General features: G+C 49.8%; 2 protein-coding genes across 4 annotated transcripts in view; one reads left to right on the top strand and one right to left on the bottom strand.

The window, feature by feature from the left end:
• Positions 1-17,680, top strand: part of Grhl2 (grainyhead like transcription factor 2) — a 136,607-nt gene extending 118,927 nt beyond the window's left edge. For 2 of the 3 annotated variants that reach the window (XM_037197732.1, XM_037197733.1), the window contains exons 13-16: positions 1,077-1,171; positions 3,819-3,904; positions 13,135-13,199; positions 14,846-17,680. In XM_037197732.1, coding sequence (XP_037053627.1) covers positions 1,077-1,171; positions 3,819-3,904; positions 13,135-13,199; positions 14,846-14,960 — 361 coding nt within the window. In that variant the 3' untranslated portion in view covers positions 14,961-17,680. The remainder of the gene's footprint in view (positions 1-1,076; positions 1,172-3,818; positions 3,905-13,134; positions 13,200-14,845) is intronic. The other variant, XM_028857200.2, reaches the window with a different exon arrangement.
• Positions 17,681-20,170: 2,490 nt separating this feature from the next.
• Positions 20,171-27,173, bottom strand: part of Ncald (neurocalcin delta) — a 396,699-nt gene continuing 389,696 nt past the window's right edge. Inside the window, 2 exon segments of the mRNA XM_028857190.2 lie at positions 20,171-22,795; positions 26,187-26,292. Coding sequence (XP_028713023.1) covers positions 22,698-22,795; positions 26,187-26,292 — 204 coding nt within the window. The 3' untranslated portion in view covers positions 20,171-22,697.

Here is a 27,173-nt window from a genome sequence, read left to right on the forward strand (position 1 = left end):
CTGCCTGGTGTGGGTGCTTGGAACTAACTTCAGTCCTCTGCAAGAGCAGTGTACAGTCTACTGCTGAGCCCCCTCGCCAGCCTCCTTTTACGTTTTATTAAATTAATTAATTTTTATTTGATCCATAATATTTGTGCGCGTTTATAGGGCATGGTATCGTCATTTTACAGTGTACACAGCATGTAATGATCAACTCGGTGTAATTAATATTTCTAGTTCCTCAAATATTGTCATTTCTATGTCAACAGTCTCCTTTTAAAGATAAGGAGACTGAGGCACAGGGAAGTTGAGAAACATGTCCAAGTTTGTATAGTTGAACTATAAAGCAGGGATTTTAAGTCAGTCGAGGTGGTCCGACCTCAGATTCCTGTCCTAAGAATTCTAAGTGATCTGCCAGACACTAGTTCACGGGCCAAACAATCCCAGAAAAGTCAGCGTTTTCCATAGCCTGCATCTGCATTTCTGAGACTAGAGAAGAGCCAAGCTCCACTTCTCTGATTTCTCTTCTAATTTTCTTCCTCTCAGTCCTTCCCTTTTCTTAGTGTGTCTGGAACGCACAGGGACTTTGGAAGCGAATGCAGAACTATCCGAACTGACCCCACAGAGAATGTTCAGGGCTCAGCACCACCATCTTCCAGGAGGTAGCAGAAGAGGGAAGGAGTGGATGGGACCTCCTACTGGGACAGCTGTGGGGAGTTAGGACAATCCCCACAGAGGTCTGCTGAGGTGGCCTGTCTTGTCCAAGGGACCATCGGGAGCACACAGGACAGCCAGGCCTCATGGATGTGAAGGGTGGTTGCAACTTGGGTGCCATGCAGCCATTGCTAGTAAAACAGCTTTCGCGTGGCCCTGATCTTCTGAACAGAGAAGGAGAGGACCCGGCATTCTCTTTGTGGGTCCGTCTTCAGTACAGAGCCTTAGGTCTTCCCTCTAAAGATGGTGTGTGCTTTATCCCTCACCGGGAATGACTTGGGACCTGCAGGGGAGGGGTGGTGTGAAGAGAGGGGACAGGCTCCAGGAGAGATGACGATTGTGACACTCTTCTGTATTTAACCGCTTCTGCTCGTCTTCTCCAGCAGCAGCGTCCTCGTTAAACGGATGTTCAGGCCCATGGAAGAGGAGTTTGGTCCAACACCATCCAAGCAGATTAAAGAAGAAAACATAAAGCGAGGTAACTCACCCCCTGAACTGAACCAGTGCCGACCCCGGGGGGCTTTTCCTCACACAGATAGGCAGTTACAGACTTTTCCTTTGGCTTGGGAGAATGGCAATGTGTCTCCTGACTCATGCAGCAGTGATACACAGTTCAGAAGAGGTGTGTGTGTGTGTGTGTGTGTATGTGTGCGTGTGTGTGTGTGTGTGTGTGTGTGTGTGCGTGCTGTTAGCAGAAGGATTCCCACCCCTGTTCCACCACAGAATGCAGCTAATGAAAGCTGAATCCCTGGGTGAGCCCTCTAGTGGTCTGGAGCCCAGCACATGCCCAGGATGCTGTCAACAAGGCCAGCAAAGGAAGGCGGGCACTCCTGACTCCCGCCCTTCCCCCTAAGACACCCAGAACGCTTCAGCACCTTCCAGGCGCCCCTGAGCAACCAGGACAATCATGTTCCAAAGACACTGGTTTGAGAAGAGGTCTTTTGTAAGCGATGCTCATTTTAATAGACTGTAATGCCAGGTTTCCCTAGGGTCAGCCTGCTGGAAATTGCTTCCCCTTTAGGCTGTTGAGAGCTTCAGGAAGAAGTCACAGAATTTCCACCAACTAATTCCATCAAATACTAGCAATCAGTTTTTTCTTCCCCATGAATTTAATTTCCTTATCTGGATGTAATTAGGGTCTGTGTTCTAAGTGGTTCTGTATTTTACTCACACAGACTCCTCTTTCGATAACCTTTATCAAGGTTACTAGATAAAGTTTTCACTGGCATCTAGGCTACACAGCATTGCTTCAAGAGACTAAATTTGTAAATCGTTGGCAATGTGCAGTCTACTTATTTAACTGGAATTTCATTTTTATATTTGATAAAGAGAAGGCACCGCCCCCTCTTCCCTCTCTCCTCTTCTCCCTCATCATAGTCTAACTGAACATTCGCTGTCCACAGCAGGGGCTTGGGCAGAGTCCCTGTCACGTGGTCTGTATGAGCAGAGGCTTCAGGGAAGGACGCCTTGGGGATGGAGGAGGGGAGGTGTGGGGGTTTGGATTTATCGGCTTTCACGGTCCAGTTCTTGTTCTCAGGCAGGTGGTGATGGTAGCTAGGAGGACATTTGACCACAGTTGAGATCTAGGCTCATGGGTTGTTTTTTTTTTTTTTTCTTTTGACCTGAGCTGTTTTCCTTAGTGTGGAGAGATGCAGGGTTTCGGCTTTGGCCCCTTTTTTCCCATGTAAGGGAGGTTATGTCCTCGGGCTGTGGGATCGCACCTGAGCCACGGTGGCCATTTTCCCCCGGGAACTGCCTGGCAGCATGGTCACCAGAGCGGTGAGCACAGTTGGAGGCACAGTGACCAGGAGAAGCAGCAGCAGGGTGGCCGTGTCCTGCAGGCGCATTCTAGGCCTTGGCCTCTCCGAGGGGCATCCACATCACTAAGGATCCGCGGTCTCTGTGCACCCCATCTTAGTGAGTAGCCTCTCCAATTCAGAAGTTTTACAGAGAAATGAATAGAGAAGCTGTGCCCCAGCCGGAGGTTATAAAAACCCCAACTGCTTCCTGACAGTTTCTGTAGGTTGAAGACTGGGTCTCTATGTGTGTGGGTCTAGAGTGAGTTTACCACATGGGCCTTACTTCACAGAACCCGCAGGCAATCCAGTGGACCCTATCAGATTGGTAGACCCTAGTGTCCTGTCAGGTGACCCAGGCATGGAGAGAGTAGGCCATTAGGGCCATGGCAGGGCTTGAGCTGGACTCAGATCTGAAATTCTCCATCTCCGAAGTCCTTCCTGGACTGTCCCAGGCAGTAGTATCCTGTTGACCTGCCAGGTCTGTGCACCTGTAGCTTGTCTGCCTGGCCTTCTCACGTCCCATTGTCTTCCCTTCCTAGACTTGATGCTCCATGATCTTCACAACTCAGAGATCCTTGAATCCCCGCCCCCCCCACTTCCGGGTCCTCACCATGGCAAGAGCCGGCTGGGAAGCATTGTCTCATGGCTTTCTGTAGATATAACTAACCATCTTATTAAATAAGAAACACAGAAACAATGTAAAAGAGAAAGCCGAACCCAAACACGTGACTGCCTCGTCACTGTCTGAATGTACAGCCCCCTAGTCTTAAAGCATATGTCTCAATGCTGGCTTTATCCCTGAACACACAGAGATCTATGGGATTAAAGGCGTGTGCCACCACCGCCACACTCTTGCTATGGCTCTAATAGCTCTGACCCCTGGGCAACTTTATTTATTAACATACAATCAAAATCACATTTCAGTACAATTAGGTTACCACCACAGCTTTCCCTTCATGATTCTCACGATGGTGTCTGACTCATCTGAAGCCTGCTCAACTCTCCTAGTGGATCACAAACTCCCAAAGGCAGAGGCTGGGATTAGCTAGCTCTCTGCTACACCACCAGCTCTTGGTGAATACAGCCTGTGGCACCCAGAAGCCCTCAGTGGTGTTCACTGAATGGGCAAAGGTGGAAATGAAAGTCACAGGAAAGAGTAGTCACAGGAGACACGTGCCCCCTTGAGAAACTCAAGCGAGGATACAGGCGGCAGAGCGTTTACATTCCAATAGGCGTTAGCAGGGCAGGCGATGTCATCCTGAGACACCCCTGTGACAGGGAGCGGTCCCCTGGCCTCTAGTCACACTGTCCCCCCTTCTCTTGTAGTGCTTTTGTACGTGAGGAAGGAGAACGATGACGTGTTCGACGCTCTGATGCTGAAGTCGCCCACGGTCAAGGGTCTGATGGAAGCGGTAAGCCCCGTCCGCCGCCGGCAGGAGCCCTGCCCTGTTCGCCGTGTCGGAACCTCTTTAGAACAGTGTGGCCACCCGGCTCCAGAATGCGCTTTGGAAAGAAAAGGAAGAGCTGAGATCTTTGGGGATACCCGCTTCTGTGTCAGGGCCTGTCAGCGTGCGAAGACAGACTCGTGGAATGGCTGTCACATTCCTGTCGGTTTAGTCATCCCAGTCAGATGACGTGGAGGACGGTTTCAAAACCCAATTAGGTGCAGGACAGTTTCAAATATACACAACCCCAAATCTGTGCGGTGCCTTGTTGGCTACAGTAGCATATTCCAAAGGAACATGTGGGTTAAGGAGAAAGATCTGTTGCAGAACTACAAACGATTCTCCCCGCCTCCCCGCTGACCCAGAGCAGGGTTAGTCAGCACGGCTGAGGGAAAACTCAGTTTCTGTCTCAGTCACGCACACTTCACCCGGCTTCGACTGTGCCGTGAGTGTGCGCTGTCCTCACACTGCCTGGTGTACAGGGTAGTAGGGGGTAAGGGGTGTGTAGTCATGGGAACACCAACAGGGAGCATCTCTTGCCCCTCCTGGTGGACTGCTGGACTGACTGAGAAACTTTCTGACGGGACAGCATTTGGGCTTGTGGCCAAATATTGTGGTGCAAGGAAATTCCTAGGCGTAGAGCCTCGGGGTCGCCTGCCTGTCCCCTTCACTTGTACCTTCCCTTGGTGTCCAACATGGTAGATGTGTTACAAACCAGTACTTCATTCCTTCTTACAGCTAGCAGAGTCCTGTTCCACTGTCTGGACACATGTCCCACTGTATGGACACAACATGTCCCACTGTATGGACACAACATGTTTCATCTTTTCATTTATTCAGCTGACAGGCCAATGTCTTTCCTTTTGGGGTGCTATTGTGATGCACTGCTGTGAATATTCATGGGCTAGTTTTGGTTTAGACATCTGTTTCCGGTTCTTTGGGAGTAGAGGTGGAGTGAAACTGCTCAGGGCGACACAAAATGCCATCTAGCATGTGATTCAATTTATCAGTAATATCAGAATCAATGACTTCGTGGGGAGAGGAAGCAGGGGTGGTTGTCGGGGGTTTGGGAGCAGGAGGTGGGACAGTGTTTAATGCCTAATGCAGAGTGGAAATGATGAGGGTGTTTTAGAATTCCAGTGGACCCCTGTGAAATTTGTGAATGTATCATGATTGTCTATCTATCTCTAGTTCTTACTGACAATCAGAAAAATTTAGAATAATGCAGAAGAATGGGACCACTGTGGGGGTCCTGCGCCCTGCGCTGGTGTCTCATGTCCCCAGGTCATTCTGAGCAAAGCAGCGAGGCCACCCTCCAAAAAGCACAGATGGAGGACCTGGTAGTTTTTTTTTTTTTTTTTGCTTGTCATGATTGGTGGGGGAATATTGATTTCTGTTCTACACAAAACAGAAGCAAGCCCAGAAGCAAATGCAAGAAAGCATATGGAATATGTCCCTTCTAATGACCATAATTTTGTTGTCGTTTCTTTGTTTTGTTCTGAGACAGGGTCTCACTGTGTAGACAAAGCTGGCCTATAATTCAGAAATCTGCCTGCCTGTGTGCCCCCCTCCAGTGCTGGGACTAAAGGCATGCGCCTTCACACCCAGCTCTGATGTTTAAACTGAGCAGACCAACAAAAGGCTTAGAAGGGATGGACCAAGATTTTTTTTTTTTTTATAATTTGCTTTTGTGTTTTGCCATAGGTGTTAGGTGCCCTGGAACTGGAGTTTATAGACAGTGTGAGCTGCCATGTAGATGCTGAGAATTGAACCCCTGTCCTCTAGAAGAGCAGTCTCTTAACTGCTGCGCCATCTCTCCAGCCCCGAAACAAAATTTTTTTTAAAAAAATTTATTCTTCTCTCGTATAATACCTGATCATAATCTCTCCTCCCTCCACTCCTCTTACCCCCTTCTCCCCTCTCCCCCTAGATCTGCTCCCTTCAGAGAAGAGCAGACCCCCCAGGGATATCAACTGAACACCGCATAACAAGATACAAGACTAGACACAAACCCTCATCAAGTCTGGATGAGGCAACCCGATAGGAGGAAAAGGGTCCCAAGGGTCAGAGACACCCCCACTCCCACTGTTAGGAGTCCCGCAAAAACCCCAAGATACACAACCACCTCATGCATGCAGAAGACCTAGCGTGACCCCCACAGGCTCCGTGCTTGCTGCTTCAGTCCCGGGGGCCCCCATGAGCCTTGCTTAGAAAGTGCTGCTCATGAGCGTGTCTGCAGGTTATTTCCAGTGTATGTTCTCAGTCCTTAGTGCTAGAGATGCTGATTTTACTGAGAATCCAGGCTGACCTCGATTCTCTTGCCTCAGCCTCCTGAGCACTGGATTATGGGACTGCAAGTGTATACTGCCAGGACCTGCAGGAGTCGGTTTTTAACCAGCTCCTCAGGGATCCAGAACAGGTGTGAACTGATGTGCTGTGCTGGAATCCTGCTTTGATCCTTGGTGTCTTTTCATTTCCTTCCGTAACATCTGGCCACTTTCACAAGTGCAGATGTGAGCTCACTGGACCACCATGGAGCAAGTCACTCGCCTCGCCCCAACAGCAGCTCAGCAGCTTCAGCCTGCACGTCTCTCGTCTCCTCCAAGGGGAGCCCACCACACCTGCAATGTTTTGGTAGATGGTGATAGGGAGGGGAGCAGGGAGATGGGTTAGCATTTGAGCTAAGTCGGGGTCCCTCCATGGCTCTGGGCAGGTTCTGGAACAAAAGGTTTCTTTAAAGTCCCAACACAAACCTCCTGCTTACCTCTGGGGTGTGGCAGGTGGGAAAGATGGTCAAGAAGAGCCCTGTCAGGGTCCTCAGGAGATGTGGGCTGGCAGTGAGCTGCCAACTGAGTTCATGGACCTTAGGGTGTCATGGAGGACCGTAGCCTGTGCTGAAGGAGGACTTCAGCACCTGGTGAAGATGTTGTCTTTTGAAGAACACTAGATCTTGCTTATGTAGTTTTATCCTGAATTTATTTGGATCTCTGTGTATAGTAAGAAAACACTCACTGGAATGTAGATCCTCTGAGGACCAGGACATTTTAATATTATACTCATATTTACCAGTACATGTTTTTAGGTTGGAATATATAGTTGTGTGTGGGGTGTGTGTGTGTGTGTGTGTGTGTGTGTGTGTGTAATACATATGTCACATTCATATGTATATTGTAGTATGTATATATAAAATGAATACAAAAATACATAGTCATCTCTCCATATCTCAAATTGGTTCCATGACCCTCTGTAATAACAAACCCCATGAGTGCTCAAGTCTAAGTCCTTTATATCAAATGGTGTATTTGTATATAATCCCTGTGCATCCCTCCACACACTTTAAACCACCCCTAGTTTACACTACCTGACAGATAGAAAAGCTATGTGAATAACATTGTTTAAGAAATAATGACAAAAAAATCTGTACACATTCAGTAAAATACAACTTTTACAAAATAAGTATTCTTGATCTCTGTAAGGTTAAGCCTGTGGGTGCAGACCCTGCAGTTACAGAGGGCAGATTGTATATGCGCATGTATTGATAGTGGCATAAATACGGGTAACATGTGTTTGTGTAAAATAAACCCACTCATGTGAGTATGTAGATACTATCCTTTAGTGGTCAGTGTTCTAGTCTTTGGCCTCAGAAAACTTCTCTTCAAAATCTGGCAGTGTTCCTCACCAGCTAGACAAAGTTTCTTAGCCTGTTTTTCATTCCTAAAATGGAAATAATGAGTATCTGGCTTCCAGGGCCATGGTGAGAACCAAATGAGACAGCCCAGGCAGGAGCCTCTCTCTGGCTCGGTAAGGTGATGGAGTCTTTCTTACTAAACCGTTCTTGTCCATTTGTGTCCACCCCACCCCACAACCTTGGTTTTAGTTTTTCAAGACAGGGCTTCTCTGTGTAGCCCTGGCTGTCCTGGAACTCACTCTGTAGAGCAGCCTGGCTTTGAAATCATAGAGATCTGCCTGCCGCTACCTTCCGAGTGCTGAGATTAAAGGTGTGCGTTACCACCCAGTCTAAGCCATCCTTTCGAGTAGGAACCAGCATTAGAAAACACATTGTGCTGTTCAGACTCTGGGTTCTCAGTGCTCACTGTCCAAAAGGATGGATGACAAACCCGTCGTATAGTCACCTACTCATGTGAAATGTGTGCCAGTGCAGGGGCTGGGGGGATGAATGGTGCCAGGGTCTCCTCCAAGCTCCTGAGCCAGAGGAAGACACCTGCTCTGAGGGGTAGGCATTATGTCTCCCAGTCCAGCGTCCCACAGAAAGCGAGCCCCCAAAACAAGACAGCATTATGACTCTTTACCTTCATATTTTGTTTTGACTCAGTTTCAGAATAATGCTGTCATTTAAAGTTTATTTATTTGTAACTTTTGGTGACAACTAAAAGTTACTTGTGGATAGATAGCCTGAACGTCGAGTGAGGAGAAAAACTACCTCTGAAGTAAGTTTGTTAAGATATATTGTGCTTGCCAAGCCGTCTTTGACTCTGTCACTTGAGAACGATTTCCTGCGGGCACAGGCGGCCCCACCCCCTACCAGGAACACCGTGGAGCCTCACTCCTGTAGGTGGCTCCTCGAAGCCTCCCCGCTGTGTTCCAAAGGTGCCCACTCAGAGCCCAGTCACAGCCTCTGCTTCCAGCCCCCGTGCCCCTCCCGGCAGACTCCCCAGGAGTGCCTGAGGAACAGGAGAAGTAGTAGGCTCCCTGCCTGAACACAAGTGTTTGGGAGTGTTGACCTGGTGTGTAGACTCACCTGAACTGGCCCTGTTCTTCCCTACAGCTATTCCCTTAGAGTAGAAATAGCCCCCCTCATCATACATTATGGGGAGCCAGATATATATATATATATATATATATATATATATACACATATATATATGTATATATATTTAAAATATATATATTTAAACCAAGGAATGGCCCCATAAGCTATTTCCTAAGTGTGCCCCTGTGGATGTAGAATCGGCCTGGCCTGGGGCACCTCCTCCGTTGGCCATTGGTAGTTTAGGAAGACTAACCGCTGTCTCTGTTGATAAAGGAACTCAGTCATCCAGAGCCAGCAGACTCACAACTCCAAGAGTCAAAGTATGACCCATCAGGTCTGTGTATCTGTCCTGCAGTCACTTCTGAGACAGGGCCATCTGCCTGACAGCCAGCGTTCCCACTGTTCACTACATTTCTGGATGAGCTATATGAGAAGGACGGCCCCGGCATCACCTAGCTAAACATTCCTAGGAAGCAGAGACAGACCCTGGGTGATGCGCTGATCCACGGCTGAAGACTGGGCTGCCCTCCACAGAGAGCGGGCTCCCATTTCCCCGTCCAGATTCCCCATTTCCAATCAGCTGTCAATTACTAGACTATAAGAAGAAATGTATACCGGAGTACAAAGGCCTTTCGAAAGCCTTTTACGTACTTCATTGCACTTCTGGCACTAGCACCCAAGGCGGCAGATGCCATAGCAGTTTTGAACAAAGCTGATTTCCTCCCTCAGCGGCTCCCGCACTTCCTGTCCATCTTCCTTGGCAATCTCCTGCAGTCTCTTCCTCTTTCATGTCATGTGTCTTCTTTTTTTTCTTGCAGTCTTTTTAAAATTTCTTTTTCTTCAATAACAGTGATGAAATGTGGCTTTGTCATCTGGACAGAATAGAACAGTGTTCCCACCCTTCCTTCAGGTGTGAATTGACATTTGAGTCAGGTGCCATGTCAGGCAGATTCATGAACAGATTGGGGGTGGTGGCTGTTTCTGTAGCCCACATGGATTTCCTACAGCCTGTGAGTCAGGCCACGTCACAGGGTGTGGGGTAGCTCTGTTACAGGCGGTATGCTCGCTTAAAAAAACCAATCTGTGTGTTTTTGTGCGTGCACAAGAGTGTATTTTCACATGTGAGCATGACCGGGGCCTGTGTGGAAGTCAGGACAACCTTGAGGTCACTTCCCGTCCAACCCCCCTGGAGTGCCTGCTTGGATGCTCCCCTACCTAAGCTCCTGTCCACACCCTCTGAGGGCCTGCCAACAGTCGGAAGCTGTGGCTTTGGCCAGCCACCTGAGGAAATAACTCCAGAAATACTGTGGAAGCTGGCCGCTCTCAGGTAGTTTCTGTGGCTGGTTCTGCTCACTATGTGGCTCTAGAACCCCAGGGAATGAGTAAGGAAGTTAGGCCACTCGAGAACGTCATGGCTTCAGCAAGAACTCAATTCAACTCAGAACCCAAAGCACAGAACTAGTTCACCTTACTGGCTCCCTCCCTCCCTCTCGGGGTCTCATGTAGCCCAGGCTGGCTTCAGAACTTGCTGTGTAGCAGAGGATGACCCAGAGTGCTGAGACTACAAGTGTGCACCACCACACCCAATTTATGCACTCCTGGGGATCAAATCCAGGGCCTTGTGCATGCTAGGCAAGCACCCTACCAACCTAGCTGAAACCAGCGGCTCCCTCTTTATTTTCACATGCAAATATGGACACCAGGAGGCTTGACTAATAGTGTAGGGGCCTCAGTGGGAGGAAGAGAGAAGAGAGTGGAGGACTTCTGAGAGGCAAAAATTTCTGATGAACTTCTCAAGTTTAATTTCCCGTTTTATTGAATTATGGTCCAGTGTGGCCTGTCTTTGTTACCTACTACATGACAGAGTCTCTTTGGGAGGTGGGATATGCCATGATCAATCAAGGCATTCTGATTTTTCTACTAGATTTCGCCAATTCTGAAACTGTTTGCCGCGGTGCTGAGCTGTGGGGACAGTTTCCTGACTGCCGTTCTCTTAGCTTCTGCTTCTCATGGCATCGTGCTCCTGTTCATCGGCTTTGCTCCTGTTCATCATCGGCTTTGCATTTTCTCTGCCTGTTCATTCGTTTACATTCTCTTCGATGAGTGTTTCGAACACAGGGTCTGTCAGTGGGCTTTGCCGCCTCCGTGCTCCCGTTAGAAAGGTTTCTCTTTCCGTTTATTGACATGGCGCACGTGGAAGTCAGTGAACAACTCCCTAGTCAGAGTTCTCGCCTTGTACCTTGTAGTTTCGGGGGGCTGAACTCAGGTTGTCAGGCTTGGTAGCAAGGGCCCCACGCAGCAAGCAGGTGGCTGCTTACCCAGGCTCCCTTTACCGCCTACCTCTCTGTCCTCAGCCCAGATGTCTTGCTTCTGGGTATATGGAGGGTGAAGAGTTCTTTCTGCCCTGCAGTGGGAACGGAAGGGTAGGAACTAGGGTTCTCTGGAACAAACTCTTCTCAGGATGCCAGCTCCCTCCTCGGGCTCTTCAGCCCACTTCTAGCCTGTGCTGTCCTCTCTAAGTGTGGCCCCAAACCTCCCCTGCCTCCCCGGCCTGTGAGCCACCAGTCATTTCGTAGTGAAGGGCATGGCGCATATTTGGAACTGATCTTCCCAGAATGCATCTTTCAGCTCTTGCCACTTTGCACTTACAAAAATGACACAGTCGTGAAAATAAGCACTACAGATTATACAAAATAAAGGGAGCTTGAATCCAACATTTATCAACTGGAGTCGCCATTAGTGGATTCAACATGTCATTTAAATATTTTCTGTACATGTAAACATACACAAAGGTTTAAAATGCAGACAGGATTATACTATATAGACAAATTTCCACTGATTTGCCCCACCTAATATGCTAAGCAATATAAGCTTTTCATATTTTTAAATGCAATCTGAAGAAAATATCAAGATATTTATGGGTGTTAAGAAATGTTCTCTATTATGAACAGTGATATTCAGAACGTCTCTGAGTATGAGAATATTTCTGTGTATCAGATTGCTAGACATGAAGTCTGTGGCTCAGAACACATGTGCTTTTAAAAACTACATGCTCTGCCAAACTTCTTTCCCAGGAGGCTGTGCTTCCCTGTCCCGTCCACAGAACCTGAACACCGCTGTCCTCACACTCTGACCAATGTTAGATTATCACTTCATTTTGGTTTGGTTTTAGGTTTGTTTTTAATGTGTCAGTGTGTCTGCCATGTGTGTGTGCAGGTACTCACGGGAGCCAGAAGAGGGCGTCAGATTCCCTGGAGCTGTGGGCCAAAAGCAGAAAATCCCTTTTTTTACCTTCTGAGCTGCCTCTCTGGTCTCTCATTTGCGTTTTTGATAGTTGGATAACTTAAAAGTACTATCCTACTATTTTTTTCATTTGAAAAATGTAAATAAAAGTGCAGTACAGTTTTCATATGCTTAGTACCCAAGATTTTTCTTCTCTGAAATGCGTTGTGTTTTCTCCCCTACCCAGCTCCCCGCCCAGTTCTTTTTAACTTCCAGCAGTTTGCACTGTGTCTGCTGTTTGTATTTTAAAATGCTTCCCAGCTTGTTATTTATTTATTTATTTATTTATTTATTTATTTATTTATTTATTTATTTGTGGTGGGTTTTGACCTACTGGTATTTTAACATTCTACATTGTTATTAATATTTAATGTTTTTTACAGGTTTCATGTCTCCCTAGAAAACTGTACTTTAGGATGATAGTTATACAAAGAATTAACTTATGTTTTTTTTCCTGAACTTTCATGGTCTCATCTTTCGTATATAAATCTTTTATTCACCTGAACTTTTTTTCTGACTACCTATTGATGCTGGTCTGGAGTGTACTACATAGCTCACGTGATAGTCTGCCTAGTGCTGGGGTTACCTGGCGGGCTCACTTGAAATCTGGTTTGAGGTATGGCTACCTATTTAACCCAACATTGTGATTAGAAGCTTTTTGTTTTGTTTTGTTTTTTAAACCAATGGGAATGCCGATATCGATTATCAAGCTTGTTTGGGTGAGTGATTTCAGTTCTGTCCAAAGAGAATGAAAACAGGGTGGTATTAGACACGAACTGACGCACTCGCAGGCTGTGCTCACATCATGAGCTGCAATTCTTGTTTCTTTTCTCTTCCTGCTAAGGACTGGGAACATGGGACTCGATGGAAGCAGTCGGGGGCACAGTTAGTTAGGGTGTGACCCTGTCAGTTGCTAACTCTGATCTGGAGCTCCGTTCACTTCTAGAAACCTCATTTTACTAACCTATAAAGCCAGCGGCTTGGGTAGTTCAAGGAAACCAAGGCCTTTTGTTCCTTATAAATGAGATTTTCCACCTTGTCTCATGAGGGGAGACTGTCCGGACTCAGGGCAACGTGAGAGTTGAACTGGAACGTTCCACATTGCTTCCCCTGCTGACCAGCTTCCCTGTTATTCCTCTTTCAGCTGTCTGAGAAGTATGGACTGCCTGTGGAGAAAATCACAAAGCTTTATAAGAAGAGCAAAAAGGGGTAAGAGCGAGCTAACCTCGGCTAGCTTCCATGTCTGCAGGGTGCATTTTAAAATGGTACTTTCTTTACCTCTTGTTACCTCCGGGGCCCACGATGCCGGTTAAAGATCTTTAGTGACTGAGGCAGAGAGACCCACAGTGCACCGCCAGGATGTCCCCTGAGGTGCACCTGTAGACAGCGTGACGAGTGGACCAGAGGGATAGAGAGGTGGCAGGGACACAGCGGAAAGTGAAGAGGTCACCCCTCTTGACGTTGGCTCCTGAGTGACCCAGTAGGGACATAATTTGTTGAGGATATTGGAAATTATTCCAAGGTAATCATTCAATCTTCTCAGATGGCCGTGGGACCTGTTTGTCCACATTGGTAAGAACAACGGTCCTTCCTGGTTGGGTGGTCAGGGGCTGTGGGTTCCCTGCCCAGTGATTCATCGGTCTTCCTGTTTCCCCTCACTAATCCATGAGCTTACAGTAAGCAGGCCGCTTCAGCATTTCACTCCAGGTCTCTCGTTTAGTAAACAGAACACAGGTTGGGGGCGGGGCCTATGGTCCGAGACTCAGGGGGCCATTCACCTCTGCCCCTTTTAAGGCCTCCAGGGCTCCCTCTGACCCCTCATTAGGGAAACATGACCTGGGATTCCCTGACTGTCTGAATTTGGAGCCTTTGGCTGACTGAGCATCAAACTTAAGCTCTTGCTGGGAACTCAATGAATGTGTACTGCAGTTTTTTTCAATACAGTGGGCTGGGGAGACTCTAAGTGGTACCTCAAGTCCTGATGGCTAGAGAGCCTCACTGTGGAGTCCTGTGCACACGCTTGTGTCCTAACAAGAACACACTAAGTGTGGGTCGTGCTTACGTTTGTAAAGGAAGAAGCTGATGCCAGGACAGGCAAAGCGGGCACCCCTATAAAACAACTCAGTCAGTCGTTCCTTCCCACACTGACAGGAAGGAGAGTCACGGAGGGGCGCTGGAGGGTGGCTTCCCAGTCAGGCGCACCTGTGGCTCCCCCACAGGACCCTGGTTCAGTTTTCAGCACCCACACGGTGGCTCACACCGTCCGTCCGCCATTCTAGTCCCGGGTGATTAAATGGCCTCTTCTGAACGTTACGCACACATATGGTACACATACATACTTTCAGGCAAACACCACCTTGGGGCAGGCAGCAGAGGAGGGTTGGGTGGCTTGCAGGGGGAAGGCAAAGCCGGCTTTCGACCTCGCCTAGGCCTCACTGGCTGGGTTGTTTCTTACTTGCAAATTACTGACGATGAAACTTGCCTCGAAGCCATGTGCACTGTCTTTTACTGCATGCATGTGTGCGGTCAAGGGCAGCTGAGATTCGCAATCAAAATCCTTAGGGTCCGAACTATTTGGGCTGTGGTTCAGTAGCCAACAATTGTTTGGCTCTCTGCTAACTTCTCTGAGGCATAATGGTTGGGCCAAAAGATCTCAGAAGCCCTGTTTAATAAGAAATTGTAAGGGTAGTTCAGGGAAACTGAGGCTCTGCTTCCTTTAGGGGGAGGAACGAGAGGGTTTCTGTTTTAGGGGAGGGAAGTAGAAGGTTAGGGACACCCACCCTGAAGGGTGTTCCTGCACCGAGCCCTCTGTTCACTGGCTTTGTCCCCCCCCCCATCTCCCCCAACTGTGACAGCATCCTGGTGAACATGGACGACAACATCATTGAGCACTATTCAAATGAGGACACCTTCATCCTCAACATGGAGAGCATGGTGGAAGGCTTCAAGATCACGCTGATGGAGATCTGAGCCCTGGGCACTGTCCTTGACAGGAGCTTTCTTCAGGGCGCTCCTTCCTGGGACGGAGGGGATGGGATCTCACTGGCCCGGAACCTGGAGCTCCATCCCACCCACCTCACAAGACTGTTACAAGACCGCTGGGAAAGGGGCGGGCCCAAGGCCCAGTGACTGTCCGAGTCCGACTCCTCCATCTGCTCCCCATGGAGCTGAAGCCTGAGCCCCTCAGCAAATTTCTTTGGGCCTCTCAGGCCCTTATTTATTGCCCATTTCCCCCTCAAGAGCCTGGAGTCCAGGCCCTCCAGGACTCTACAAGTTACTGATAGCTCCACGTGAGGCATCCAGAGTGCCCCCTTCAAGGGAACACAGCCAGTCCACTCATCTCGAAGAGCCCAGGGAACTGGTGTGTCTTTTCTGACTTCACATCTCTTGAGTGGATGGACAAGATGAGCTGCTTCTTGGTGCAGTCTTCATGGGTGGGGTAAGAAGGACACCCGTTTACCGGCCCCAAACCTTCAGATAGCTCTGAAGAAGGTCATTTTACTAAATACCTCCAGGGGATCTCTGCAAGTAGCCACTGGGCCTCGTACAGGAAGACATTCTGCTTCCATGTCAGTAGTAAGGAACACGAAGTAAGCCTAATGACCATGTACATATTGTGTACATAATATCGCAGTAATATATTTTACCTGTGGTGTGCGGGCATGCTTACTGCCTCTGGCCTGGAGAAGACACAGACCTAGAGACTCAGAGCATCCTGCTCTGTCCAAGAGGAGGCTAGACTGCACCCCCAAGTGGCCTTTAGGGTGTCATGTGACTGGTGAATGCCAGGATGGATGCTTTGTTGGGCCATGCCTGAGGTCTTGAGCCCTTTCTCCTCACACGGGACGCCCTGGAGGCCATCCTACTTTATCTCACGGTGGCGTGTCTGGCCAGGGCCTACTGTCAGGGCCTTGTTTAGCTTTGGTAACTTAAGCCTTTTGTAAAGTTTCTGCAGGGGTTTACGCTGGGGTGGGCCCTGTCGCTGGGACCGGCTACAGAACTGCTGGGCCGACGTGGGGATCCTGGACACTGTAGCGCCTCACAGTTTACAAGCATGTCCTTCATCTCAAGTGGCCCCTTTGAAAACCCAACCGTAGCTCTGCGAAGCGAGCCAGCAGCTCGGCTTGGCTGTGAACGGCAGACGTTCTTCTCATGCTTCTGGAGACCGGAAGAGGTGGGGCTATCCACGCAGACTGTGGAAAACCGTGGGAGCCCTGGCAGCTCCAAAACCAGCTTTGGGAGGCACTGGAGAGCTAAGGCTGGTCCTCTCCTTACCCTTGGGAGGTCAAGAGAAAAGTGCTTTCCTGAACAGTCATGGAAGCACGCCCCACCGTGGGCTGCTCTTCTCTGAGAGGACAGGCCAGCAGCTTAGGGACTTGTCTGTGCCCCCGTGGGCTGAGCACTAGTTTGAGTAGCAATGCCTCTCCCACTCCCAGGCCTGGATAATGGGACAGCTTCCATGGAAAGGTCCAGATCTGCCTGGGAAGCACTTTGATGTCTTACCTGGAGGCTCAGTTGTCGGCTTCTGCTTTCTTGTCCCACCTGCCCCCGAGGCTGACTCTAGACCAGCCATTGCTCTCCAAAGGGACAAAGAAGTTGGATGGGATGGAGAGTAGGTGCCATAAGGAAGAGGACCCTAAGGGACAGCAGGGACGCCTTTCTGAGAGCCCCGGCACTCCTTATCCTTTGTGTGGCCAAACCTTGCATCCTGTGCTCAGCTCTGTTCCAGTCCTCTCCGCCACTCTAAACGCCATTCCTTGTACCGGCAGCTTGGGGACCCTCCAGGGCACTGCTAGTGGGTCTCTGGTCTATGCTCTCCAACACTTGGGGTTAGCTCAGAACATGGTGGCGGACCTTATGTGTGGGTGCAGAGCTCCAGAGGAGGGAGAAGACAGATGTGCAGCAGCCCCACTGGCTACCAGCTCTTCTCTCCAGTCTCTGGGAGACTGCTGGTCTGCTGGAAGGCTGAAGACAAGCCAGAGATGGCTTGGCTTTGCCTTTGTCCTGAACCCCTAAGCAATGCTCGTGATAGGCATTGCCAGAACAAGGGATCAAAGCCAGTGCCGCGAGAGTCTTACAGTGTCGGGTCCTGGGGCGTCCACTGGGGACATCTGCTGTGCCAGCAAAGCTTTGCTGAGCATCCTTTCCTGAACAAAACACTCCAGCAAGCTAGAAAAGCTTGCCTCGACTTTGTCCCTGAATTAATCTCACCCAAATAAAAAACTTTCTGTCGTTGTTTTTAATCCATAGAAGATGGGGCACGCACGAAGCCAGAAAGCGTTTCCTTCCGTGTCCTCACATTGTTGAAACTTCCCCAGTGTTTGGAAATTGGAACCAGCAGAGAGGGACACGGGGGGCTGTCATGGAAATCAGTTCCTAAAAGACTGAGGCATGTCCTAACGCAGAGACCTGGGGAGCATGAGATGAGTTAAAACGTTTACTTCCCTTCATATTAACAGTCATGAAAATGCAACCGGAAAGGAGGATTTGTGCCAAATTCTGAGACTGGCCCTTTCTGAAAGACAGGCAAGGGGAGATTGATGTGTGTACAGTCTGCTCCCACCTAAAAAAAGAGTAAATGTAACTTAATAGTTTTGTAAATGGGAGAGGGGGAATCTATAAACTATAAATATGTTATTTTATTTTTTGTACATTTTTAAGAAGAAAAAAATAAATATAATACGAGTCAAGCAGCAGCGTCTGGTGATTTCTGTGTGGTGAGCCTGGGTGCCCTTTGTCTTCGAGGGAGTCTCTGTGGCCTGGGTCTGGGCTGCTCTTACACCTTCAGTCCCTGCTTACAGCAGGGCACAGACTTGCTCTTCCAGTCCCCACCCTCCCGTTACACCAGGCTAAAATGCCAAGAGGGCCGAAAGCGACAAGAGGCCCCCAGTGTGGCCTGGAAGTCGCTCCTGACTGGTTCCCTCAGGTGGTTCTGCCTGCACCTTCTCCCTGGCACTTTCTGGAGATCCTTTCTGCTTTACATCTGTGCCAACCTCTACAGAGAGGCAAAAGTCACATGGCTCATACTTCAATTCCACATCCACACCTGTGGCCCTCCAAGAGCCACACTTCAGAAACACCATCTGTGCTGGGGCTCCAGTGGTAACCACCACATTTCAGGACTGCTCACCTTGCTCCAGCTGGTGTCTTCAGTGATTTCACAAGGGCATCCATCCCAACAAGTAGCATTACGGGCATTCTCCACAGCACCCCTTCTTCCTCCAGGCATGGTACTAAAATCTTGCGGACTTCAACCCCAGTGGGATCAGCCCTCTATGTTCACATCAGGGGTAGGGAAGAGCAGGCCTGGGGTGAGGGGTGTTGACTCTGTGGAAACTTCTGGAGTGAAATAGGCCATAAGTCTTTTTGTTACTCTCCATGTCCTCCCTCTTCCTCAGGTCTGACTGACATTCACACCTGTCTGGGTGTCATGGGTGGTTTGGGGGGGGTGAGTGCTCACCACATCTCCCCCTTCGATGTGGCCATCACAGTGAACTGCGCTTGTCAACACAAGCTCCCTGGACTGGGGGAGTGCCCTTGGTGCTACATTCCATTTGTTCCCAAGGGTTGGTTCTTCGGCTCTGTACTTCTGGCTCTTCTGAATGGGTGGATGGTTAATGTTGGGAATCAGGAGTTTGAGGGAAGACGGTGGGGGCCTCGGATGAGCCAGAGGAGAGGCGTGGTGCAGACTGCAGATGAACACCACCCTTGTTCACTAGGATCAAATACCCATCACGGACCATTCGGGAAAGAACCTTTCTGATTAGCTGGTGGGCGAGAGCTAAGGTAGCTACAGTGCTGTTCAAGGTGGGATAGAGGTTTGCAACTCATCTTGAGGCCGGTCCTCGCCTCCCAGTCAACTTCTTTGCTAACAACGCCCCCCCCCCAGCTCACACACTTCCAAGCCTTCCACACTCACACGGAATGGGGGCATGGTGGAACACTCAGCATGAGCCCAACCAAGTGCTGAGATACTGCTATTGAAGAAGTCCAGCTTGGTGAGGACTGACTGGCCATTTGCCTGTCTCCGTGGGGGTGCATGTACCGGTGAGGATTTTGTTAGCATATACTAACTTCGTTTTTTTTTTTTTTTTTTGCGAACATGTATGATTTGGTCATGTTCACCCCTCACTACCTTCTCTTGTCTTGTTCCCCGCCTGCTCCTGCTGATCCCCCTCATTTTTCCCTTTCCCAGCAACTGCTCACTGCGAACAGCTCCTCAGGGAGGGGTGGAGTCTTGTAAGTCTCTCCCTTATCCCCATCCCCCACTCCATGACAGAATATTGATGGGCCCAATCCTGTGCATAATGGTGACTATTTAACCAAGGGTAGTGATTAGCAAGTCCAGCCGCCGCCTTGCACTGTGAAGTGTTTTCACCGTTTCTTGAAGAGAAACACTAAAATAGCAATTATTCCCTGGAAAAGCCGTACAGCTAAGCCTTCCCATGCCTGGGAGCTGCCCAACAGTTAGCTCCTTATTGTCACCGTCCTTGCGTCCCTAGGGATGTTGGGACTGTGCACCATACATCAACACCCAGGGCAACAGACTCCAGACAGCAGGCCCCTTGAAGCTGGAAATGTGTGGAAATTCCTGGGTTGTATGTGGACAGACTCCTTAGCGGCTCCAGCCACCTTCCCACCACCGCTGCCATGAATGACTTGGTGTGTTTCAGACAGTCCTTGTACATCGAGACCAACTGTGTGCAGTAGGAAAAGACTTCTCCACATCTGCTCTCCAAAGGCCTAGTTGGCCTATGAGGGGCCTAGTGTAGCTCCTACTCCAGGGAGCAAGATAGCAGCCCCTGTTCATACGGCATTAGCCTTCGGGGCTGCAGTCAAGGCCGGTCTGTGACCGCAAGAGAATGTGAGTGGCTTGGAGGTACAGGTGTTCCATCACGTTCTCTCCTCCACAGAATCTTCTCTGACAGAGGAGAAAGGGGGAGGATTAGATTGCCTTTTTCAGGCCTCCCCAGATCCTACTGAGCAGGAGTTGGCCTGGGTTTTGGCTTGTGTACCTCAGGTTTGGGAAAGGAGAGTCAATGTGAGGGAGTAGAGGCCAACCTGGGAAGGGAGAAGGAAGCGATACATGGACCAACAACGCTTCAAAACTCTTCCACCCCCGAGCCTGGAACCCCCCCAAGACAGCAGCTTTAGTAAGGAAAATCTCATGTTCCAGATAATGATATTAAATAATAAACATGCTTTAATGCCAGGCAAGAGCTATACAATCAACTGAATGGGACCACACCACATAGTCTGACATATATTATTAAATTCATTTGTAGAAAGTCCCCCTGGGGTGTATTGCTGGGGTGGGACAGCACCCACAGCATCCCTTCTCCATCTTAAGCGAGGTATAAACAGTCACCTTTGAAGCATCCTTCAAGTCATAAGCCATTTAGTCCAGTCCCGTGGACAACACCGGCTGCCTTTACTTGGAACAAATAAGACTCCCTTCCTCCAGGTATTCCCAAACACAGCCCAAACAATGCCTCATCAGAGTGACGTGTCTTCAGGCGCTCAGTCATCCAGGTGCCATGAAGTTCCTTGGTGAAAATGTATAAAATTAGACATACCCCACACCTCCGTGGGGAGGAGGGGACACAGCCCCAGGGAGAACACAGGCAGTGTGTTTTGTCTGGGTGGCTAGCCAGTTCTGGAACTCGGCATGCCTTCCGCAGGGCTCACAGCCCATGCCTCTGGCGCTCCCGTTTCCCAGTACCCAGAAGCCACCTTCCCTAAGTCCCACCTCAGCTCGAAGTTCTAGGAAACAGAGGGTCTGGCAGAGCCTGAGCGGGCTCTCAGCCTTAACTGATGCCACTCATCGAATGAGAGCCAGAAAGAGGATTCAGTCTGCAATTCAGAGTGGGACAGTTGGGTCCACTTTCCAAAGACCAGTGTGCTGGGTCCCTGACCTGTTTGTGCTCCACAGCTCGGGCTCACTCTGCTGTTCAAAAACAGACTTTACCATTTGGCCCACAGGATTTGGCAAGCCTTGGTACAAAATGTAAGGAGATGACAACAGGGAAAATTAAAATTACAAAATTTAGGTCTCAAAATTTCAAGCCCTGAAGTAATTCATTTTAATCCACCGTTCAAGTCTGAACTTCTGCCAGAGTGCGAGTCACCGTGGTGGTGTTTGGGGGGACAGGGGACGGCTGCAGACTGGCAGGGACCTCGTGGCATCACTTTCCTTGTGGTCGTGTTTATCTTTCTGTGGTTCTTGCCCTACAGGAAGTGGCTTGGTAGCAGACCTTCCCACCTCCTCTCAGGCAGGTTCTGCCACCGACATCCTTGAGTAGTTGGGCCTTCTGATGCCAGCTGTCTGGGGGGCTTTGGCTCTCCTGTGGCCAGAAGTTCTTACCTCCAGCCCTCATTTCAATGTATGTGAGGTGACCAGCCCAAGCAGCAACTCAACTTTGCTACATTCAAAGAGCACAGTGAGGGAGAATGCTGTTGGGACCCCCATTGGTAGGTCCCCTCGCTGGCTCTTACAGTGGGTGAACTACAGCTGTCCCACACCTGACTCTTTGAAGGGCCCTGTGGGCAGGAAAAATGAACATTCTAGATGTGGCTCCCCCACCAAGGGTGTGGGTTAAACTGCTAAGAAGTCTCTGTTTGTCTGTAGAACATTCATCTGCTTAGGGAAGCGTCACACCTGCATTGGCTACGAGTGCACTGCTGGTTCTTGGTCCTTGTTGGTGTGGGGCTCCCGGTGCCCGACTAGACGTTTGGAAAGCCGCCTTCCTCATGTCCTCCAGCCACCTTGACTCTGGGAACCATTCAGAAATCAAAGCCAGGCCCCGTCATCATTGCTGTGTAAGTTTATGGAGTATATAAAATATACTTGTTGACTGGTACATTTGTGCAAAGACAGATATGACTTTAAAACAAGACACTGACATTCATTGTAGTTGGCTTCACAATAAGCTACTAAAAACAGTCTTCCGTAGTAAGATTGTATTAGCGCTCTCTACACATGCATTTACAAGGCAAAACACTTAATTTGGTCTGCAATACCCAATGTTTTATGTACAGCAGTCTTTTATAAATCACAAGCAGGCAGTTAGATGGGCCTGGTTTTGGAATATGTTATCATCTGTGTTGGATTTTTTCAAAGAAACTCATATTAGCTCAACTCGTGTAAACCTGTGGAAAAAATAGCTGAGCCTGCTCTTCCCATCTCCTCTGTTAATTTACCTTGAAATGTTCACAGCTTAGAAACTACAGCCTGCTGGGTTAGAGAGGGGAGTGAGCCTCCCAGCTCCCCTTCCTAGCCTTTCCCCAGAGGGTATAACCTGTTCTGAGGAAACCAAGCCCCAGGTGCCCGTGATGGCCCTGAGGGCATGCGTGACAACAGACCCATGGTAGTTTTGTCTTTCAAACAAAGCTCCTCTGGGCTGGGTGGGTTTTAAGTCTTGGGTTTTAAGACAGAGATATTAGAATCAAAGGGGGAAATAATGATGATTAAAAAGCCTCCAGCAGGGAACACCACGAAGCTCATGCTTTCCACAGCACATGGGGCTCTGGGCATTCCCACAAAGTATCCACGATGAAAGAAGCAAGAGGCAGAGGTGTCACAGGGAGGTACATCTGACCGGAGAGGGGACAGCGTCACCATCGATATTGTTTGGCCAAAAAAAAAAAAAAAAGTTCAAACGCTAATCAGGAGACACGAGCAGCTGTAGCGTCCTTGGGGTGCAGGGTTCAGAACTGGCCGGCACTGCTGGGGTCGCACTGCAGGAGACGCACGATGGATGGGTCGCTTTTGGCGCCGCGGATGAATTCTTCCAGGGAGAGTTTTCCTAGGAAGCAAGAGGACCAGTGAGTGGCAGCCCATGGCCCTTTGCACTGCACATTGGGAGCAGCAGGAGCCCGCGGCTTCCCTCGGTAGAAGCCAGGAGACCATGAGGAAGGGACCCACTTCCCCATTCACCATGACATTGCCTACCACTTCCAGGACGCGGGGCTTGGAGCGGGTGTTGACTTACCCTGACCTGAATCTCTGCGCTTCTGCCTCTACCTACCCAGTAGGGGCCCACTCAGTGTCTGAGGAATGAGTATTCCCCCTCGTTTGAGTGTGCCAGGCTCTTGAAACATCAGGGCTGTGGCTAGGGGTGTGGGAGCCCATTCTCGGGTTCCTCGTGGCTTTACCCAGCAGGTCCGAATAGAGGATGATCAGGACCACGGGCCTGAGTGCAGGTGTCTGAGATGGCCTGCGCTTGGCTGTGCTGGGGGAGGAGGTCTTTTGCTCCACCCCTTGGCATCTCTATAAAAACCCTGGTCCAGAGACAGTCGGGGGCCGTTGGAATAGGTTCCAGGCCCTCTCGAGGCTATCCTTTATTTTCTATCTGTTTATCTCCGCAAGATTCTCCACAATAAATCTTTCTATCTAATATTTCCTGCTGCTCACACTCAAGAAAACTCTGGGGAGCTGTGGGGGTGGTGGGTAAACGCCCCACACAGGGGGCCTTCGGCCACTCTGTACTGGTGGGCTCCGGTTTGCAGCAGACCCCTTCCCTTGGGTGGGCAGAGTAGGTTCTTCTGAAGAAGTTTTTGAGGACAGCCGCATCTTCTTCCAAAGTCAGGAGAATAAAGATGTGTGCTCTAAATGGAGGGTGACCCACTGGTCCCTCGCCCAGGTGGTTTGAGAAGAAGGCCAGGGACCCGCTCCCTCGCCGCTTTTTCTTTCTTTTTGACATGGCGTCTCACTGTCAGCCCAGGCTTCCTTTTGACTCTAGATCTCTTCCTCCTCAACAACGTGGATCCCAAGTCTCCCTCTTCTTCCTCAGCTTTCTTCCAGTAAAGGTTCCCTGTCACTGTCGCTGTGGAGAAGTGAGCAGGGACACTCCCCCATCCCGGGGAATTGCACAGTGGCCCTTTGAGTCAAGTGGCTCATTGACTCATAAACTGGGTACAGAACTGCTGGGCCCCTCTGCCCAGCTTTGCCCTTTTTCCTTTCCTGGAGACTTAGCTCCATCTACCCTTCCAGAGATGGGCACTAGGCCTCTCAGGCTCCTCTAGACCTGTGTACCTCAGCACCTCCTTAGCTGCTCTTCCCAGCTACCTGCTCAGGTACTGCAGGGTGAGACTGAGCAGGTAGGACAGAAGCATCATTTGAACACCCTGAAGTCTCAGGCGCCAGTACCGGGGACACTTGGTACCCAACAGGAACTCTCCGCCCTCTTGCACAGACTAGCATGTTGACTTACCTGGAGGTACAGAGGTCAGCAGTGACATGCGAAGACTTTTAACTAAGACTATGATGGCAACAGACTTTCCATGACCCCTGCTCTGCTCGGGTGAGAAGGGACAGGGGACTCAGAGCTGAGGCCCTGAAGCCAAGCCCTGAGCTAACGCAGTGAGTCTCCTGGCTGCTCAACAATCCCCACCCGTCCTTCCCTCACCGCTTCCATCCGCATCGATTTCTTTATCTAAACAAATCTCTCTGTAGCAAAGCCTGGGCCAGTGCTGTCGGCTGCACACCGGGAATGGTCACCCGGCCAGGGCCCTTTGATCCTGGAGTCCCATGAGAGAGGCCCTGTCACTGCCTGTGAGGCACACGTCCTTCTACTCTAAGGAGAAGGCTGGATCTTAAAGCCACCATGTTCCCCAGATTACCCAAGCCTATGGTTCATCGTCAGCAAGTTCATTAACTGTTGAAACAATCCCATGTGGGTTTAAACTTGACGAAACAAACTGTGCTCTGAATCAAGGCACACGAAGGGAAACAGGATGTCGTGCGACTCTGCGGAGGAAACAGACTGGCTTGCACCTTGAAAACCAAGATTCTCAGGGAGCTGGCGCCCCACGTGTGGGAGGAGAAAGAGGCTGGCCGGATGCAGAGCCTTCTCTTGTGCACATCAGCATCACCTGGTCCACATTGCTGAGAAGACTTGGTGAACATCAAGAGCTGTAGATCTGGGGCCAGTGAGACGGCTCGGTGCGGTCAAGTACCGGCCGAACGAACCTGAAGACCTGAATTTGACCTGGGAGCCTATGTGAAGGGGGAGGGGGAAGCTGACTCCACAGAGCTGTCTGTCCTCTGACCTCTATCCATGTGCCATGGCACACACGTACAGGTCATGTAATAACATGTGTAACAACACACACAGGAGTGATAAAAATAAAATCTGTTTTAAAAAACGAGGGGCCGGAGAGACGGCTCAGTGGCCGAGAGCACTTACTGCTCTCGCAGAGAGAGGCCCAGTGTTTGAATCCCAGCACCCCGTTGGCTAGATCACAACCACCTGTAGCTCCAGTTCCAGGGGATTGCATACACTTTTGAGACCTCTGTGGGTACCTGCATGTTCCTGGTGCACATAACCTCACACAGGCATGTGTATACATACACATAAATAATAAATGAACAGTTTTCAAAAAGCTCTGAAGCTTTTGGCAGCATGGGCCAGCCTTGACTTAGCCCTGTAAACTCAGGCACTTCTGAATAGCCCTTCAAGATTTGTCAAGAAAAATAAGAATGCCAAATTAATTTTGAATTTCAGTTGAATAACAAGTCCTTAGCATAGGCATGTCCCAGATACTGCATACAGACACAGTTATGCCAAGAAGATGTCACTAGTTCTCAAGTGCTTGGGCCTCTGGTATTCTACTTGACAGACCAATATGCAGAAGTCATTTTATTTCCTCATTTTACAGATAAGGTTTCCTTATTAGGTTATCCTCACACTTGTGATCCTCCCGTGTTACCACCATTCCAGAATTGTCTATGTTGTTTGAAATCAGCTTTCCTTCCCACTTTGGTTTGTGCATTCACTAGTGGTGTTTCACTTATAGGCAGCACCGGGGTCTACAGAGTTCCGGGGTCTACCCAGCCCCAGGGTCTACCAGCTCCAGGGTCTACCCAGCCCTGGGGTCTACCCAGCCCTGGGGTCTACCCAGCCCTGGGGTCTACCCAGCCCTGGGTCTACCCAGCCCCGGGGTCTACCAGTACCAGCATCCACCCAGCACCACGGTCTACCCAGCACCGGGGTCTACTGAGCTCCATGGTCTACCCAGCCCCGGGGTCTACCCAGCTCTGGGGTCTACCAGCTTCAGTTCCTTCCAGCCCAGGATAGGTGGCTCTCACGGAGCACTTTATGTCAGTCCCTGTGGCTGACATTCTGTCCTTAGTAGAGCGGCTCTGCCTGGATTCCACCAGCAGGTTGGCACAAGCAAAGCCCTCCAGCCTCCTACCGTCTCTGTTGGTGTCCATCTGGCGGAAGATCTTTTCTGTCCTTTTCTCTGGGGTCGATTCATCTTCAGGCATTTTCATGACAGAGGAAACCATTTTGTAGATCGCCTAGGGACACAAGCAACAGGGTGGTGAGATGGAAACGCGGTCCGCCCAACAGAAGGTCTACTCAGTGTCCGATGCCGGAGTGAAGGTTCCTGCGTGCTGGGGGAGCCGGGTCCGCTCCTGGGCTTTGTGACAGGACAGGATGTGGAGTCCCTGGAAGAAGCAAGGCCGGCAGAACCTGCTTTCCACCAGTGATGCTCACGGCAGTGCCAACTGGCAGAAAGCCACAACTGCTGCCTCTGCAGTGGTAATGTATGAAGGAGTTCCCGGCAACTGCGTTAAACTGAGCAGGGCTTGTGAGAGGGGCGGGGCTCCTAACGAGCGCTGTTGAATGTTGCTGTGTCTCACACTAGAGATGACTGTCCCCAGGCTTAGGGACAAGGGGAGCCTATTGTGGTCATAAGCCCGGCCCCTTGAGGATGACAGACACCCGGAAGTCTGTCGGGGCATGCCATTATCTTCTCTCAGGCAATCATTATCTGTCAACCCGACCATCCAGCGCTGCTCTCCCCTGCAGTATGTGGCTAGGGGCTCACTTTGCTGAAGATCCCAGTAGCTGTGAGAGGGAAACGGGGTGCTGTCAGTTTGGGATTACAATAACATTGCAATCTCAGAAAAATGATTCGACTGAAAGACTGGAAGCTGAAGTGGAGGCATCCCTCATCACCCAGAGCCTTTTGCAAATGGCTGGGAAAGGCTTGGGGGGGCCTCATTCATCAAAGGTGCTTTGTATTTGGGAAGAGTAAGATGAAGTCATTGTTTCAATCTTCAGATCACGACTTCTTAATCAGATTCACTTTGGTCACCTCAGCCATGGGGGGAGGAGAAGGGAGGAAAAGTTTAAGAAAAGGTAGATTTTGCCAGAAAGTTCCAGAAGTTTCTGG

Source organism: Peromyscus leucopus, chromosome 20 (assembly GCF_004664715.2).
Source record: "Peromyscus leucopus breed LL Stock chromosome 20, UCI_PerLeu_2.1, whole genome shotgun sequence".
NCBI classification, from domain to species: domain Eukaryota; kingdom Metazoa; phylum Chordata; class Mammalia; order Rodentia; family Cricetidae; genus Peromyscus; species Peromyscus leucopus.